This window comes from Mya arenaria, chromosome 5 (assembly GCF_026914265.1).
Source record: "Mya arenaria isolate MELC-2E11 chromosome 5, ASM2691426v1".
NCBI lineage: Eukaryota > Metazoa > Mollusca > Bivalvia > Myida > Myidae > Mya > Mya arenaria.
In genome coordinates this window covers 37,437,360-37,454,557 of record NC_069126.1, presented here as the reverse complement: position 1 = coordinate 37,454,557, position 17,198 = coordinate 37,437,360, and the positions used below count along the sequence as shown (strand labels likewise).

General features: G+C 36.9%; 1 protein-coding gene across 1 annotated transcript; it reads left to right on the top strand.

Annotated features, from left to right (window-relative positions):
* The first annotated feature begins 296 nt into the window (after positions 1-296).
* LOC128235322 (uncharacterized) lies at positions 297-16,518 on the top strand. The gene is made up of 2 exons (XM_052950137.1): positions 297-1,258; positions 15,432-16,518. Exons 1-2 carry the CDS (start codon positions 979-981, stop codon positions 15,527-15,529), a joined length of 378 nt encoding a protein of 125 aa, XP_052806097.1. The 5' UTR covers positions 297-978; the 3' UTR covers positions 15,530-16,518.
* Positions 16,519-17,198: the final 680 nt, after the last annotated feature.

Sequence of the window (17,198 nt, the reverse complement as noted above, 5' to 3'; positions counted from 1 at the left end):
CACCATGAAGTTTTTAAGGCAGCGATACCGTTAGTGTTTTCCAGAAAGTACTACAACAAAACAAACCATATGATTCTTATATAAATATAGCAGAAGGACTAATATAGGGCCCGATTGCTTATACAGTATTGAACACGTTTGCTTGAATAACATGACTTGTTCAGCTCTATAATTGTCATTGTACTCGGAGGTTAATTGAAAACAGGAATCAACCCTAAGAAATGTATTAAAGACAACGTGTTTGTGCCATAGAAGTATTGCTCATTTATGAGACAATTAATCGTGGACTGGTTTTGCTACGTTCTTAAGGAGAATTTAGGATCTTTATTAAGCTGGGCGTTAAGGATGACAGAAATGGTATCGGATACACAAAGCTGAATTATTTATAATCCCATCTTCTTCGTTCCCCGCAGAAATACGAGGATTTTGCTGGCTTCGCCTAGACAATCTCGGGCTTTCTGTTATTCAGTTCAGTCCGGGCTTAATTTACTTCAAAGAGCATTGATCGTTCATGAAATTCTGGATTAACAAAGTTGTTGTTTCCAATTACTGTTTTGAGAGGGAGTTATATTAACGCTTCAACGTTTTGTGAGAAGATATGATGGTACACTGTTTAAAGCGGAGAATTTTTAATGGAAATAGTAATGCTAAAGATTAATATGTGAACAGTTGAAGTTTTTCATGGATACGAAAGGTCTTTCAAAGACACGGAATTAAAATGGAAAACAGAACTGATATACAACTTTTACCACGTTCATTCAAATGTTAAACAAGTTTACAAAGGTCAACGAGACGAGTGATTTGTGATGAAATATTATTCTTGACGTATATTGTGTGTGAAAAAGTTCTTCTTGGATAATACTAGTTATAAATATGATGTAACACTTCTATGTCCCTATCTACGGCACATGCGAGGATTACAACAAATGTCCGGAGTAACCTGATGATTTCAAGGTCACGTGTGTCAAGGTCACCGGAATGCTTGTAATAACCTACAATAACAGTTTTGATGAAGTCAATAGTGACGATGATTTTGACAAAATTGAAGTACTATCATCACAAATTGAAACCGTCGACGAGTTTTTTCTTGTCCCCATAGCTAACTTGAGTGAAAGGGAAGTTGAGATGCTAGACCGGAAGGAGCTCGAGAGGAAGCGGATCGTCCGGGCGGTTGCGCTTGTGTCAGGCATCCTCTTCCTGGTTAGCGTTGCTTTGGTTACGGTGTCCCTCTTCATGGCCAAAGATATTGACGAAATGGGTAAACATCTTTTACACACTTTAGTGTATTATATTCTACATGTTTAAATACCGACTTTTTAATCCTGTTTTGAGGTCGTTCTTATTCTGGTACAAAATAAGTATACTGACCGAATCGGATGCGTTTCTTTGCATGCGCATACTTTTCTCATTTACTTAAATGGCAGATAGGATGACCTCCCCGTCTCTGACAAAAATAAGTAAGGTTTTGTGGTCGAATATACTTCTTAAAACAACAACAAGAATTATTATATTTTTCTTTCACAATCTAATTTTATCAACCAATTCAGTATATTAACAGTATATTAATTCTAAATACGCTATGCAACTGTTTGAGGCGCTGCCGTCCGCATCCATTTCTCTAGCACGGAAATACTAAATAGCCAATAGCCAGTACATGCTTCATGTCGAAAATTTGAAATCATATAACTTGCTTCGTTGGATTCCTCATAAATGAGTAAATATCAAAAGATTTGATAATAGTAAAAACGAGTACTTAATTTATATTCGAGGAAAAACGGTAAAAAGTGTTAGTCTTAGAGGAAGAAAGAGTCAATATAGAAATGACCTCATACAGACAGGAGAACAGAATGTGCTGAAAGATACCGATAGCTCACAATGACGTCTAACGGACAGGAGAAAAAAATATGCTGAAAGAGACCCATATCTCGCAATGACGCCTAACAGACGGGTAGAACAGAATGTACAGAAGAACACCAATAGCTCACAATGACGCCTAACAGACGGGTAGAACACAATGTACAGAAGAACACCAATAGCTCACTATGACGCCTAACAGACGGGTAGAACACAATGTACTGAAGAACACCAATAGCTCACAATGACGCCTAACAGACTGGTAGAACACAATGTACAGAAGAACACCAATAGCTCACAATGACGCCTAACAGACGGGTAGAACACAATGTACAGAAGAACACCAATAGCTCACAATGACGCCTAACAGACTGGTAGAACACAATGTACAGAAGAACACCAATAGCTCACAATGACGCCTAACAGACGGGTAGAACACAATGTACAGAAGAACACCAATAGCTCACAATGACGCCTAACAGACGGGTAGAACACAATGTACTGAAGAACACCAATAGCTCACTATGACGCCTAACAGACTGGTAGAACACAATGTACAGAAGAACACCAATAGCTCACAATGACGCCTTACAGACTGGTAGAACACAATGTACTGAAGAACACCAATAGCTTACAATTACGCCTAACAGACCGGTAAAACATAATGTACTGAAGAACACCAATAGCTCACAATGACGCCTAACAGACCGGTAGAACAGAATGTACAGAAGAACACCAATAGCTCACAATGACGCCTAACAGACCGGTAGAACAGAATGTACTGAAGAAGACCAATAGCTCACAATGACGCCTAACAGACGGGTAGAACAGAATGTACTGAAGAACACCAATAGCTCACAATGACGCCTAACAGACTGGTAGAACAGAATGAACAGAAGAACATCAATAGCTCACAATGACGCCTAACAGACTGGTAGAACAGAATATACTGAGGAACATCAATAGCTCACAATGACGCCTAAAAGACTGGTAGAACAGAATGTACTGAAGAACATCAATAGGTCGCAATGACGCCTAACAGACGGGTAGAACAGAATGAACAGAAGAACACCAATAGCTCACAATAACGCCTAACAGACCGGTAGAACAGAATGTACTGAAGAACACCAATAGCTTACAATGACGCCTAACAGACCGGTAGAACATAATGTACTGAAGAACACCAATAGCTCACAATGACGCCTAACAGACCGGTAGAACAGAATGTACAGAAGAACACCAATAGCTCACAATGACGCCTAACAGACCGGTAGAACAGAATGAACTGAAGAAGACCAATAGCTCACAATGACGCCTAACAGACGGGTAGAACAGAATGTACTGAAGAACACCAATAGCTCACAATGACGCCTAACAGACTGGTAGGACAGAATGAACAGAAGAACATCAATAGCTCACAATGACGCCTAACAGACTGGTAGAACAGAATATACTGAAGAACATCAATAGCTCACAATGACGCCTAAAAGACTGGTAGAACAGAATGTACTGAAGAACATCAATAGGTCGCAATGACGCCTAACAGACGGGTAGAACAGAATGAACAGAAGAACATCAATAGCTCACAATAACGCCTAACAGACTGGTAGAACAAAATGTACTGAAGAACACCAAAAGCTCACAATGACGCCTAACAGACTGGTAGAACAAAATGTACTGAAGAACACCAAAAGCTCACAATGACGCCTAACAGACTGGTAGAACACAATGTACTGAAGAACACAAATAGCTCACAATGGCGTCTAACAGGCAAGTAGAACAGAATGTGCTGAATAACACCAATATCTCACTATGACGCCTAACAGACCGGTAGAACAGAATGTACAGAAGAAGACCAATAGCTCACAATGACGCCTAACAGACTGGTAGAAAAGAATGTACTGAAGAAGACCAATAGCTCATAATGACGCCTAACAAACAGGAGAACAGAATGTACTGAAGAAGTCCAATTGCTCACAATGACGCCTAACAGACCGGTAGAACAGAATGTACAGAAGAAGACCAATAGCTCACAATGACGCCTAACAAACTGGTAGAACAGAATGTACTGAAGAAGACCAATAGCTCAGACCAATAGCTCACAATGACGCCTAAAAGACTGGTAGAACAGAATGTACTGAAGAAGACCAATAGCTCACAATGACGCCTAACAAACAGGAGAACAGAATGTACTGAAGAAGACCAATAGCTCACAATGACGCCTAGCATACTGGTAGAACAGAATGAACTGAAAAAGACAATAGCTCATAAGGAAGCCTAACAGACTGGTAGAACAAAATGTACTGAAGAACACCAATAGCTCGCAATGGCGCCTAACAGACTGGTAGAACTCAATGTACAGAAGAACACCAATAGCTCACTATGACTTCTACCTGAAGAACACCAATAGCTCACAATTGCGCCTCACAGGCAAGTAGAACAGAATGTGCTGAATAACACCAATAGCTCACTATGACGCCTCGCAGACTGATAGTAGGGAATGTGCTGAAGAATACCAATAGCTCACTATGACGTCTAACTGAAGAACACAAATAGTTCACAATGGCGTCTAACAGGCAAGTAGAACAGAATGTGCTGAAAAACACCAATAACTCACTATGACGCCTAACAGGCAAGTAGAACAGAATGTGCTGAAGAACACCAATAGCTCACAATGACGCCATAGCTCACAATGACGCCTAACAGGCAAGTAGAACAAAATGTGTTAAAGAACACCAATAGCTCACAATGACGCCTAACAGGCAAGTAGAACAGAATGTGCTGACGAACACCAATAGCTCACAATGACGCCTAACAGACTGGTAGAACAGAATAAACAGAAGAACATCAATAGCTCACAATGACGCCTAAAAGACTGGTAGAACAGAATATACTGAAGAACGTCAATAGGTCGCAATGACGCCTAACATACTGGTAGAACAGAATGTACTGAAGAACACCAATAGTTCACAATGACGCCTAAAAGACTGGTAGAACAGAATGTACTGAAGAACATCAATAGGTCGCAATGACGCCTAAAAGACTGGTAGAACAGAATGTACTGAAGAACATCAATAGGTCGCAATGACGCCTAACATACTGGTAGAACAGAATGTACTGAAGAACACCAATAGTTCACAATGACGCCTAACAAACAGGAGAACACAATGTACTGAAGAAGACCAATAGCTCACAATGACGCCTAACAGACGAGTAGAACAAAATGTGCTGAAGAACACCAATAGCTCAAAATGACGCCAAACAGATTAGTAGAACAGAATGTGCTGAAGAAGACCGATAGCTCATAATGACGCCTAACAGACGAGTAGAACAGAATGTGCTGAAGAAGACCAATAGCTCAAAATGACGCCTAACAGATTAGTTGAACAGAATGTGCTGAAGAAGACCAATAGCTCACAATGACGCCTAACATACCGGTAGAACAGAATGTGCTGAAGAAGACCAATAGTTCACAATGACGCCTAATAGACCGGTAGAACAGAATGTGCTGAAGAAGACCAATAGCTCACAATGACGCCTAACAGACCGGTAGAACAGAATGTGCTGAAGAAGACCAATAGCTCACAATGACGCCTAACAGACCGGTAGAACAGAATGTGCTGAAGAAGACCAATAGCTCACAATGACGCCTAACAGACTGGTAGAACAGAATGTGCTGAAGAACACCAATAATTCACAATGACGCCTAACAGACCGGTAGAACAGAATGTGCTGAAGAACACCAATAGTTCACAATGACGCCTAACAGACTGGTGAATCATATGAATAACATTTTCTTGGTCTTCTGGAAACAATGCGACATTTTTATTCTCTGATACTGAGATACCACTTGAAAAGGAACTTAATAGCACTTAGTCCAGTGTGTGTATACCACGTGATACATTGCGTCATGAATGCTACGTCGGAAGGCATTGCTTTAGCATAAAATGAAGACTTAATTGAAAGATAACTTTTCTTTTACAACACCATTTTGAATGAAACAAAGGGCAGTCTATGCCGCGTAAAGAGCCCCGTATTTGTTTTATTATCGAAATTTGAAAAAGTCATTAGCTTCATCAAACACTTCGACAAACCTGTTTCCAAAATCATGTTATGACAGTGCTCCGTCAGACGGCCGTATTGAGAAAAAGTTTGTCGAAGTGTTTAAAAAAATAAATTCTCAATCAAACTCTGGTAAAAGACCGAAGGCAGGGCTCCGTAAGAGGCGTAGTCTGCGCGTTGTTTCAAATGGTGTAGAAATAGTGAAGTTATCTTTGTTTAAAGTTTCAAATCAAAATATTGCCTTACGAAGTAGCATTTATGACGCAATTTATCACGTGATATACACACACTGTAGTCTTTCGGAGCGAACATACGAAAATCGCAACGCGAATCCACGAAGAGTGGCCAACTCTAGAGCGAAAAGCCGCCACAAATAGTTCGTGTTTTCGCCCTCGATTTGGCGACTGTGAGGGTTTTTGAGTTGGTAAAAGGCGAAAACACGAAATGACAGAGATCAGCCACCATAGTGTCCGACACATTCAGCGATAAAAAGACACGAGGCGACGCATGGAGCACATAACACACAGTTTCAATTAACGCAGATTGATTTACCATTTGTTGTGATGGCCTGTTTGCAGCATGAATCGATGTTTAACAAAGCAGAGAAAAAAACGAATACGATCTATTCTTTTTCTGAATAAAGACAAGAACACATTTCTAAACTCCTTTGAGTTGGCGCCATTACGGTATCTACGTATTTTTGGTCTCACGACCTCGCGTTATCAGGACGTCTGAGCATCTGTTCCCTAAACTGATTGTACTTCGAACAAGAAATTAAGAAATCTTCACCAATCTGTAATTGGTAGTTAATGTTTGCTGCCTCAACAATGATGATGGCTTTTATAACAGAATAACGGCTTAGGTTTATTAATGTTATTCTGGATAATAATCACTAGTCCCTTGAGAGGTTGTACATCGTAGGACGCGGCAAAGTTCAGGAGCGAGTAAACTCTCTGTCTGTATTATTGCAATGTCTCCAGCTTGACTCCTCTTTCGACATGGATTTTTTTTAGCAGAGAGTTCACAATTTTGTTTTCAAATGTCTAGCAAAACGGTTCATTAAAGGGCGATCTTAAGTTAAAGATTGCAGATTGTTTAGTCTCAATGTTACGAAGTCAGTATTACGAGTCTGTTAGGGTCGGTCAAGTTGTGTCAGTTTATAGTTTTTGGGCCCTTTGATATTCACAGAAAAGACCTGAATAAAATTAAGATTTTCATTGGTCATTATAAACTATATACAGCACCTTTTTAGGTGTGAACACATTTCTGTATTGAAAAAAAATACGTATTCAAGCACAGATTCTTATAAAACTATTCCTAGACTTGATCGACCCCAGCTGTGCTTACTTGTGTATTGAAATGATCATCTGATGACAACAATAAATATTTAAAGAAAGGACTATCAAATCTGGGAGAAGGATTATTGGTCCCGGATCAAATCTATTTCAAAATACACGTTACAAAAGGTTTGGTATTTTAATAACATATTACCTGGGAGTAGGATTAAACCCTTTGTAATTGGTCCCAGATATTACTATTAATTTTTAATATCTAATGCCATTCAAAATTATTTTGTGATCTCATTTCCTCTTCCTTTCAACGGTCCTCCTTATCAAATCCTGTATAATTTATAATATAATGGTCTATTTCATTCCAAATCGTGGTTACACGAATCTTAATACAATGTATCTAGTTAACCAGTTATTACTGACTTATTAAGTGGAATTCGCAAACCATAACTAGTTATACTGTAAATGATGTAAAGCTAAAAAGGTAATAGGTGGCAGTTCTGTGCAATTTCAAGCCTGTTTTTAGTCTATGATAGTTATCTTACAAAATAACTTAAATAAGTATCGCGAATAATGACTAGATATATATAGCTAGATAATTATCGCGAAAATTAATTGGTTAACACGAAAACATTCGGGAACGTTCAGGTTATCTTACGGCAATAATATTCCACCATATGAAATACAAAAATTTCTACGAAATAAGGACAAATTATCGGATGAAACTTTACATCATTTGCTTGTTGACAGAAAGTAAACAAATGCACCGGAAATGACCCGGAACCAACTACGCATGTGCACACAGTTGGCTTTGTTTTCACATCCACTGTAATTGAGATACTCGCGGTAATGGAACATTATTATCAAGGAGCAAAGCATTTTCATCGTTTAAGTCAGTATTTTTGTTAATGTTTTATTTTAACAAAACATGCTATTTTCTGACTTGTACTTGTGGATTTACCGATTTTATTCAGTATAAAAGTCAAAAAGGACCACAAATCTTACCAAATTGCGTCAAAAAATATTCGAGCTTGCGATTTGCGAACCATTTAAGCAGAATGATTCACTTAAGTCAGCCTTTTATACCGACTTTAAAAAAAGAAGTTAATTAAAATGAATATATTTTGGGATAAACAATATTACTTTATATAATCAATAAATGATTCAATAAATTTGAAGTTGATTTTTTATGCCTTAGTTATCGGACTGTTTGTCTGTCTCCACGGTTTCCGATCAACATGGCCATCAAATCTGTTTACGATCAAAAACTTAAGAACATTTGAACCTATGGATCCTCAAACTTGGTATGCAGGTTGTCATGACCAGTATATGAACCCTATTGATTTTGAGGTCAGTGGGTCAAAGGTCAAGACTAAAGTGACCTTGATCTGGAAATGTATTTCCTAACAATAACTAAAGAATGCTCGGGCCCAGGGACCTCTTACTTGGTATGCAGATCGGTCCTGACCAGCAGGTCAGGGGCCAAAGTCAATGCCAAGGTGACCGTTTACGATCAATAACTGATGAATGTGCTGGCCCAGGTACCTCTGACTTGATAAGCAGATTAGTCATGACAAACAGATGAGCCCTCTTCATGTTGAGGTCTGTGGACTAAGGTCAAGGACCTGATGACCTTGAACTGAAAAACCGTGTCCGAACATTAAATGAAGAACGCTAGGGCGAAGGGATATCAAACTTGGTAGGGTGGCTTGTCAAGACCAGCACATGACTTTTTTGTTTTGAGTTATAAAGGTCAAAGGTTAAGGTAAATCCTTGATGAACATTTTGACCTAGTCACACCATGCATGGCAGGCAGATTGAAAACTACTTGCGGATGACCCTTTTGATTCTGAGGTCAGTAGGTGAAAGGTAAGTCTTGAGCGCTTGAGCATAAAAGTTGTCTGACAGTGCAAATTTTCTACCATGATTTCAATGCGATAAACATGATCAAACCAATTATCACATGGTTCATTTTAAAATTGTCCAGCCTTTTTTTCTTTTTCTAATCTTTCTCTCTTACAAAAGTGTGTGAGTTTTTCATACCATTGTTTCTATTCTAGGTTTCCATTAAACGCTTGAATCCCGGGAAAAATATTTACATATTCAATAATGCCCAACAATCTCATTTAAAAGTACAACAGACAGGAATTTACATCTATTCAACGTTGCAATGACTTAACATATTCGTGCTCATACTTGCTTTTTAAAAATGAACAGAAACAGAACAAAAAAACTGCATGGGAAGGTAGGGAAGGTCGTCCTGAAAATTTATGTTAGATCTGTCCATACAGGCCCAAATACTAATGGATATCGGTCCAACGAGGCGTCTGTCACGTTCCTTGTCCTGTTCCAGTGATTTTCTGTCAATTTCAACATTTTTTTCATGCACACCTTTTTGACATATTAACTACATTTGTTATTATCAAAGTACGGAAATACAGCTGAAAGGCGATTTATACTGATTTATACACACTTTACAAACCATTCAATCGAAAATGTCTTGCGACCGATCAAAGAACACTGTGTCATTAACGTATGTTCGATTGAATGGTTCGTAACTACTCGTAACTCCCCGGAACGAAAAAGAATGTGGAATTTAACTTTATTACCAAAATATGGTGTGTTTTTTTTTTATGTTTTTGACGTTTCGTACCAATCATACCAATATATATTGGACATTGATTTATCAGCATATATAATGTACCATTTCATTTGCTCTGAAAATATTTTCTAAACTATATTTCATTTTGACAAATGTGTGCTAACACAGACACACTCCTCGAAGATTGTTTCGTTTACACTCCTGAGCGGCGGTCACATCCTTGTAATATGCATGTGTTCTGCCTTGTAATATGCATGTGTTCTGCCTTGTAATATGCATGTGTTCTGCCTTGTAATATGCATGTGTTCTGCCTTGTAATATGCATGTGTTCTGCCTTTTTGTTTAATGACTGTTTATTTTGGCCTATCATGTTAGAACTATTGACTTTCTATGAGTGCTATTTATATACACGTCATGCTAGTAAACAATCGTATGAGAATATACTGCCATATTGTGAATAAAAGTTTGATTTATGCATTTGATAAAAAGTATATAATTCCAAAACATGAAATTAATTGACCAATTTAAAGCAAGTGATATAAAAATTCAAAGCTTAATTCACACGATGAAAAACAAACATTAATAATAAAAAGTTGGCCGACAACACTGTTTGAAAAATCCTACTGTATAAATAGTGTCCGCACAAATGCTGTATCGCTATAACGTAAATAATTATTTGTTTCCTTTCGATTGCAACTGAACGCCGGTCAAACGAGCTGTATTGCCCTTATTACTGTGCTTAAAATCGGTACTTTTCACGCGCATACAAGAACAACAGGGTACAATTAGCATATGTTATGGTATAACAATATTTATAAGCAACTGTAGTGTCTGCCATCTTACCCTCTCGATAGCTTTGTGAGAGAGCATTCAATTGGAATGCGAAAGGTTGGAGGGTTCAAACCTTGACCGCGTCACACTGAAAAATGTTAAAATATGGTACCGGTAACTCCCGTTACGCTCTGCATTTAAAAGATAGTTCTGGGAAATAAGGTAATGGTTAAACCCAAGAAGGCTGTATCCCGTATATCCGTGCGATACAGCGAGCACATTTAAGAACCACGAGGTCTCTTTACAGAGATATAGGGTATCGCACCCGGATCTCTTGTATCTCACTCTGTTAATATATCCGGATTCGACTGGGAATTGCAGCCACTTCTATCTCATGTCACATACAACATTTAAACAGGGCTCGAATTTAGCACTCGCAAACTCGAGAGAAAATTGGAAAATGCGAGTTTTAAGGTACTTGCAGAATTGTGCGAGTGAAAACTTACGTAATATAACAACTTTTAATTTGCCTACTTTCTTTTTCTCGTAAACGCACATAAACTGAATTTCGTGTTCGGTTTTTAGGCGGCAGTATTTGGCTAAAATCGTATCAGTTTTGAGGCATAGTCCATCATCGTGACAAGCAAAACTATTTTTACGCATGGATATTTAAAATCGACGAAGGCTGATGGCGATGATTAAACTAATCCTACATAGATGCCCAAATCAAATAAACTGTCCTTTAAAACTGTAACTAAATGGAAGAAGAAATTCCACATAAAATTAACCTTCAATGCAGACGCTGCTGTAAACGTATGACATGTCTAAACGTAAAGACATTTTGTGCAGACTGCGCATCAGACTTCTATCTTTACGAATCTGATAGCTTTAGAAGGTGAATTGCTATGACACAGGAAACGTTGTTGTTGTTTCTATAACTATTCGTGGTCCTAATATAAACAAAGAGGTGAACAGAAAGACTGCTTTTTATCATATATTATTATAGTTTATATATTATTTTTATAAATTCAAGCCCTGTTTAGGTCGTGATGGAGCTTTTGCAGGGTCAAACCATAATGCAGCTAATAGGCGCGGGTCGACCTTAATAAGCTCGATTACATAACCAAACATTCAAGGTATTACTAGTTCAATATCCAAAGAGTGAGGATCGTCAGAGCATGTTACGTACTTATGTCAAAGGAACCCCATACGTCTACAATAATGCCAAGTTTACGGAAATAGGCAAACATTAGGCGAGTACGCGACCATATGTCTTTGGAACATGTTACCCGTTTATCCTAAATAGCTTTAATTATATCAACAATAAGTACGTCTATACTTATGTTAACCTTCATTCGAATTGAAATTTGATAAAAAAATATATCACAATTTAAACTACAATGTATTTAGCCACGTCTTTGATGTCTAACATTAAATTTTGTCTTGTTATAATATTGCAATGGCTGATACTTCTTGTAAAAAACAAAAGGGAAAATGTGTTTTACTACGATGCATATAATATGTTCTAGGTATGTTGTTATATTAACTTATTAAATGGAAATATATTTTCATTATCTTACTGTCTATTTTGAATGTGATGAACATATTATATATATGTGAATGAAAAACTAGTTCATGTGATGTCAAATTATCCACGTAGGCTTGCCAAATTCCTGGTACATGCCTTTTTGATAAGACGAAATACTTTGTATAGATAGACTTATATAATGCATGACGTAGAAGGTTGCTATATATTTTATAATACATCTCCATGATAAGTACTAGCGTTATCGCATTGATGTCTTATTCATTACTATCTCTGACATCATAATTATTTATTTCCACGGCTAAACTATACTAAAATTCCAATATTTGCTATTGTTATTATAGTGCACATCATATACTCATGATATCTGAATGTTTAATATTCATATATGTCTGTTTTGTATTAGTATGCATTCTCTGAATTATTGTAACTTTTTTCTAATTGGTGCCCTATAGGCCCATTGGGCCGGGTGTTATCTGTTTGATACTTAACTAATGAATTTGTATTATGTTTATACACATGTCACGGTAATAAACAATTTACTTACTTACTTACTTACTTACTTACTTACTTACTTATTCATATTAATGTGCAGTATTTCATTGTGCAAATATACATATTGCTGTACATATGTTATTTCTGTACGCACATTTTTATAATATGCGATATATTTATCATTTCAGCTATATTATTGGTTACTAAGATTCAATTAAATACAAACAAACTTTGCCTGATACAAAAAGCGATTAATTCTGAAAAACAAATGCCGAGATATGCACTTTATAGCTGTGGAACTATTTAGCGTACAGCGTATTAGTGTGGTACAAATAGCTCAAGGAGTGGTAGGCATTTTAACAACAAAACATTTAGTCTGTTGAAGATATTTCATTTAAATAAAGCATGTTGATAGTCTGCAGTATTTATGTTGTTGTTATATTTTTGGAAGGAAAAAGTAGTGTTTGAGCCCACGTCCTTGATGGCGGCGTCGGAATGATATAATAGGCAAAATCCTTCCTGAGTGTATGTTTCTTGTACAACGTGCACTAATACATTGCAATCTGGTATTGCTACAAGTTATTTATTTCTAACAATTCACAAACACTCTATTCTCGGTAAGACATTGCTATGAAAACGGCTACAATAGGTCAAGCAATATTTTCATAATGCACAAGCTTGCCGAACTAGAAGGCTGATGCCCCTATGACAACCATATTGCATCATGGTGATTGATTAACACACTTTTTCACATGGGCTTTTGTACTTCAGAAGTTATGCAATCAGTTTTTCAAATGAATATAGCAGCAACGAAATAGCTTCTTACATATGGCGTGTACTTTCCAGTAAGATTTTTACAATTCTGTGCTTTCAATGTCAATAACAATATAAAGATCATAGATGGTCATGATACATTTTGTGGCATGAGTATCATTGCTTGTTCACTCCTTGATCGAATTGCAATGTTTCAAGCCTTTTTCATAAAGGAAATCATAAAAGGTTTTTTTTAAATGATAAAAGCAAATACTGGCACTGTCATTATATTTCTTTGAACGTGTTTGGCCATTGAATCCAACGATGCCACCCTGGTCAGGCTTTGTGCCCCATCAAACGTGTTTCCATCCCTTCTCCCAATGATCAATATGACTCGACTATTTTCTTAAAGTCTTGAACGTATGCTACCACGTTAGTCATTATTCCAGAAGGCAACACATATCTTCAACTCTGGTAGTCATGACTTAGTTAGAAGTGGTGTATTGAGATGTGTGAAGATCAGCTTTCTGTGCGCTATTAGCCATTTTATGTCAAATATATGCTGACTGGCAAGACTGTTGCATGTGATTTACAAATGAATGTCCCCGACAGAATGTAACATCATTTCTGACTTTATTTGAAGGCTATTATGAACATTATTACTTTGTTCGTGAATTTCTTTATCATTTGAAACTTGGCATACAAATACGATGGGTGCTCTGTATCTAGTCTGTAATAGAGGACGTCCATATAATCATTTTGAACATACAATCAATATAATTATAATTCGATTTGATATCGGTTAGTTGGATCAATGTGTTAATTGTTCAACTGCATGCCTACATCGAGGTATTTATTGGGATATCGCTCGATAGACATAATTCGTATATCAATAATTTTCAGCCTGATAGTGAAGAGTTGTTCACCAGATGAAATGGCTATATAAATAACTCTTGATAACAATGTGTGCATATGCTTTCTTAATGCACATTATGATTATTCTACAGTAGTATCTACCGCAGAACAGGTAAATGTGTTATACATTCTAAATTATATACAACAGTGCCTTATCGTGATATACCATTGTAATGATACAGCCTAATCTTTTGAATTGAATATTGAATATATTCAAACATGAAGACAAATGTGTTATTGTCTCAAGAAAATACTCTTAAGAAAATCCGATGTTGTTAACATGTACTGAAGTACCCTTTTGTTTTAAATATTCTCATATTGTTGTTGTTTTTTGCATATGTGACAAGGTATCTCCAACATTATTATAATATACATGGCATGGCTTCAACACAGTGAAAGTGGGTATGGATAAACCTACCCCATTACTGCTCATGTTTCAGATTGACACCTAATACAAGTGACCATTCCACAACACAAAAATCATGTTTTGTACTTTTATTTTGAGTGCATCTTCAATGTGTAACAAACAACTTGTACATATTTACATTATAAAATAAATTAAAAAAACAAAAACAAAAACAATCAACAAAATCCACGGTATATTTGCATGCTCATTTTATTTTACATAATGTATTTTGCATCATATACAATGCTTTTGCTAATAAAGAAACATGTTAGTAACTTACAATTTCCTGATATGCATGTACATAATGATTTACTGCATATGTTTCATTTATGTGACTAGTGTTAGCATAATGTACACAAAATGGTCGGGTTCAATAACCTATCAGAAAGGCTATTCTTAAATTGATTGTTATATGTAAGTGTCTTTATGTTTAGGAATTACATATATGTATGAACTGAACAAGTAATTTAAAAAAAAAAATGTGTTTACTCTTCATATCGTCATTTCGTTGAAAATTAACAGCCCATGGACTATATCATCATCCCGCCCCAACCCAACCATCGAGCAAAAAGGTGCAACATTTTCCCTAACATCCTAATTATGATTACAATTAGTTCTACATTAGGCTTATTTTCGGGCTTCACTATCTCCGTCCCGACTCTTTCTGAGTTTATTTAGACAGTTACCCTACATTATTGTAAACGTGATCCCCAAAACGCATTGCATTTTTCATTTCAGTTCGCAACTCCAACGAAATGTTGAAGAAACACAACGACCGGATGGCCGAGACGTATAGTGACGTCACGACTGATGTCAATACAACCTTTAACGTTTGATGTGAAGACTAAGCGACATTAACTCACTGTATATATGCAATATTCCATCTAGCAACGATTCAACAGACCAGGTTCACAGTATATGCACTAACCGTGACATTTTCAGACGAAATGGAATGTGATATCCATATAAAATGATATATGTCGCTCATAGTTTGTAAATACATACATTCATGAGCATGGATGATATCTAAAACATTCCTTTCATTTTTCGGCTTGAACACATTAAAGGAAATTCTTTTTGACTACCGAAGTGTCAAAAAGCCCCATCGATATTTGGCTGCTTTCAAAGTTTGGTCAAACTTTCGATATTCCAGAAAAAATTCATGGAGCGGTTTAAATTATTGAAATACAAGCTATTTAATGTTTTCCCATCGGACAGGTTACGTCTTGTGTTCCTTAATGACAGAGAGACTTTAGTGAGGAAGATGTCTGCTCTATATTTGCCACATGATAAACCCACCGAGGGCATGATGGATGGAACAGAGACTTCTAATGCTCATCCAGAAACTCCCCGTCAGGACAAACCGATGAACGATGAGTGCTCCGACTTTTAGTTTCTTCAAATGGCCCTGAACAAATATGTAGGTGACTGTTATTATAGCTATGCAAACAACCATGTATTATAATATCACTTTATACGGTTGGGAGTGTTAATATTGTTATAGATTTTAGAATAACACAACAATATGTACAAATTTCCTTATTTTATTTCGAATCATCGGACAAACTCATAGTTTGCTCTTATACGAACCTGGTGGACACGATACATGTTCGTCATCCCCAATTGCCATGGTCTGGTCTTGCGCCAATATTTGTCGTTTTATTATACAATCATTGTGGAAACGTTTTTCCCATATTGGTCTGATTTTTTAGAATCGGCTGAAATCGAGTAAGCTATACTTGTGTGTTTTCGATCTATATCTTATTAGATAGCCAGAAATAACAACGAATTTCTTGTTAGAAACATAGGCAAATTATGAAATACGGCATCTATTGACCAGTTCCTACCAGTCTCTTCAACGTATTGGATGGCTTGCCTTTCAAAACAATCGGGGAAGGTGGAATACATGTCAGTATTGATCCCCGTTTAAAGCCATTAGATAAAATGACATTTTCAAAAACACCCACAAAACGCTGCCTGAAATAAGCCATTTTTTTCTTTTTGAATGTCTTAAAAGTTATTAAGCCTAGAAAAATGCTCCACGTATTTCTTTATTAATTATTAACAACACAGTTATCAGCTCCTTTACTGCTCATTTGGTTTTAAAACTGCAAGTAACTGCAGCCAAAGGTATACGACCTGGCTAGTTCGCGTATTTAATTGATTTGGATAATAGTATTTGTTAGATAAAAATTGGCCAATCAATAAACGTTTAATTCAACTAGTTTGTACAAATTGGCTGCTGAACACACCTAACATAATTCCCATCGTCACCAGCGTGGACGAGTGCGATGTTGCTGCTGTTGCTGCTGCTGCTGCTGTTGCTGCTGCTGCTGCTGCTGGTGGCCTGCTGCTCCTGAACATTGGTTGCCGCATGTACCAAAAACACATTAAGCAAAGAATTGCATGACAGGGCATGTTACAATTATTTAGAAGGAAACAAAGGGATGTATATTGACTTTGTAAGTGCAAATGGAAAATACATGGACATCTTATCCACATTTA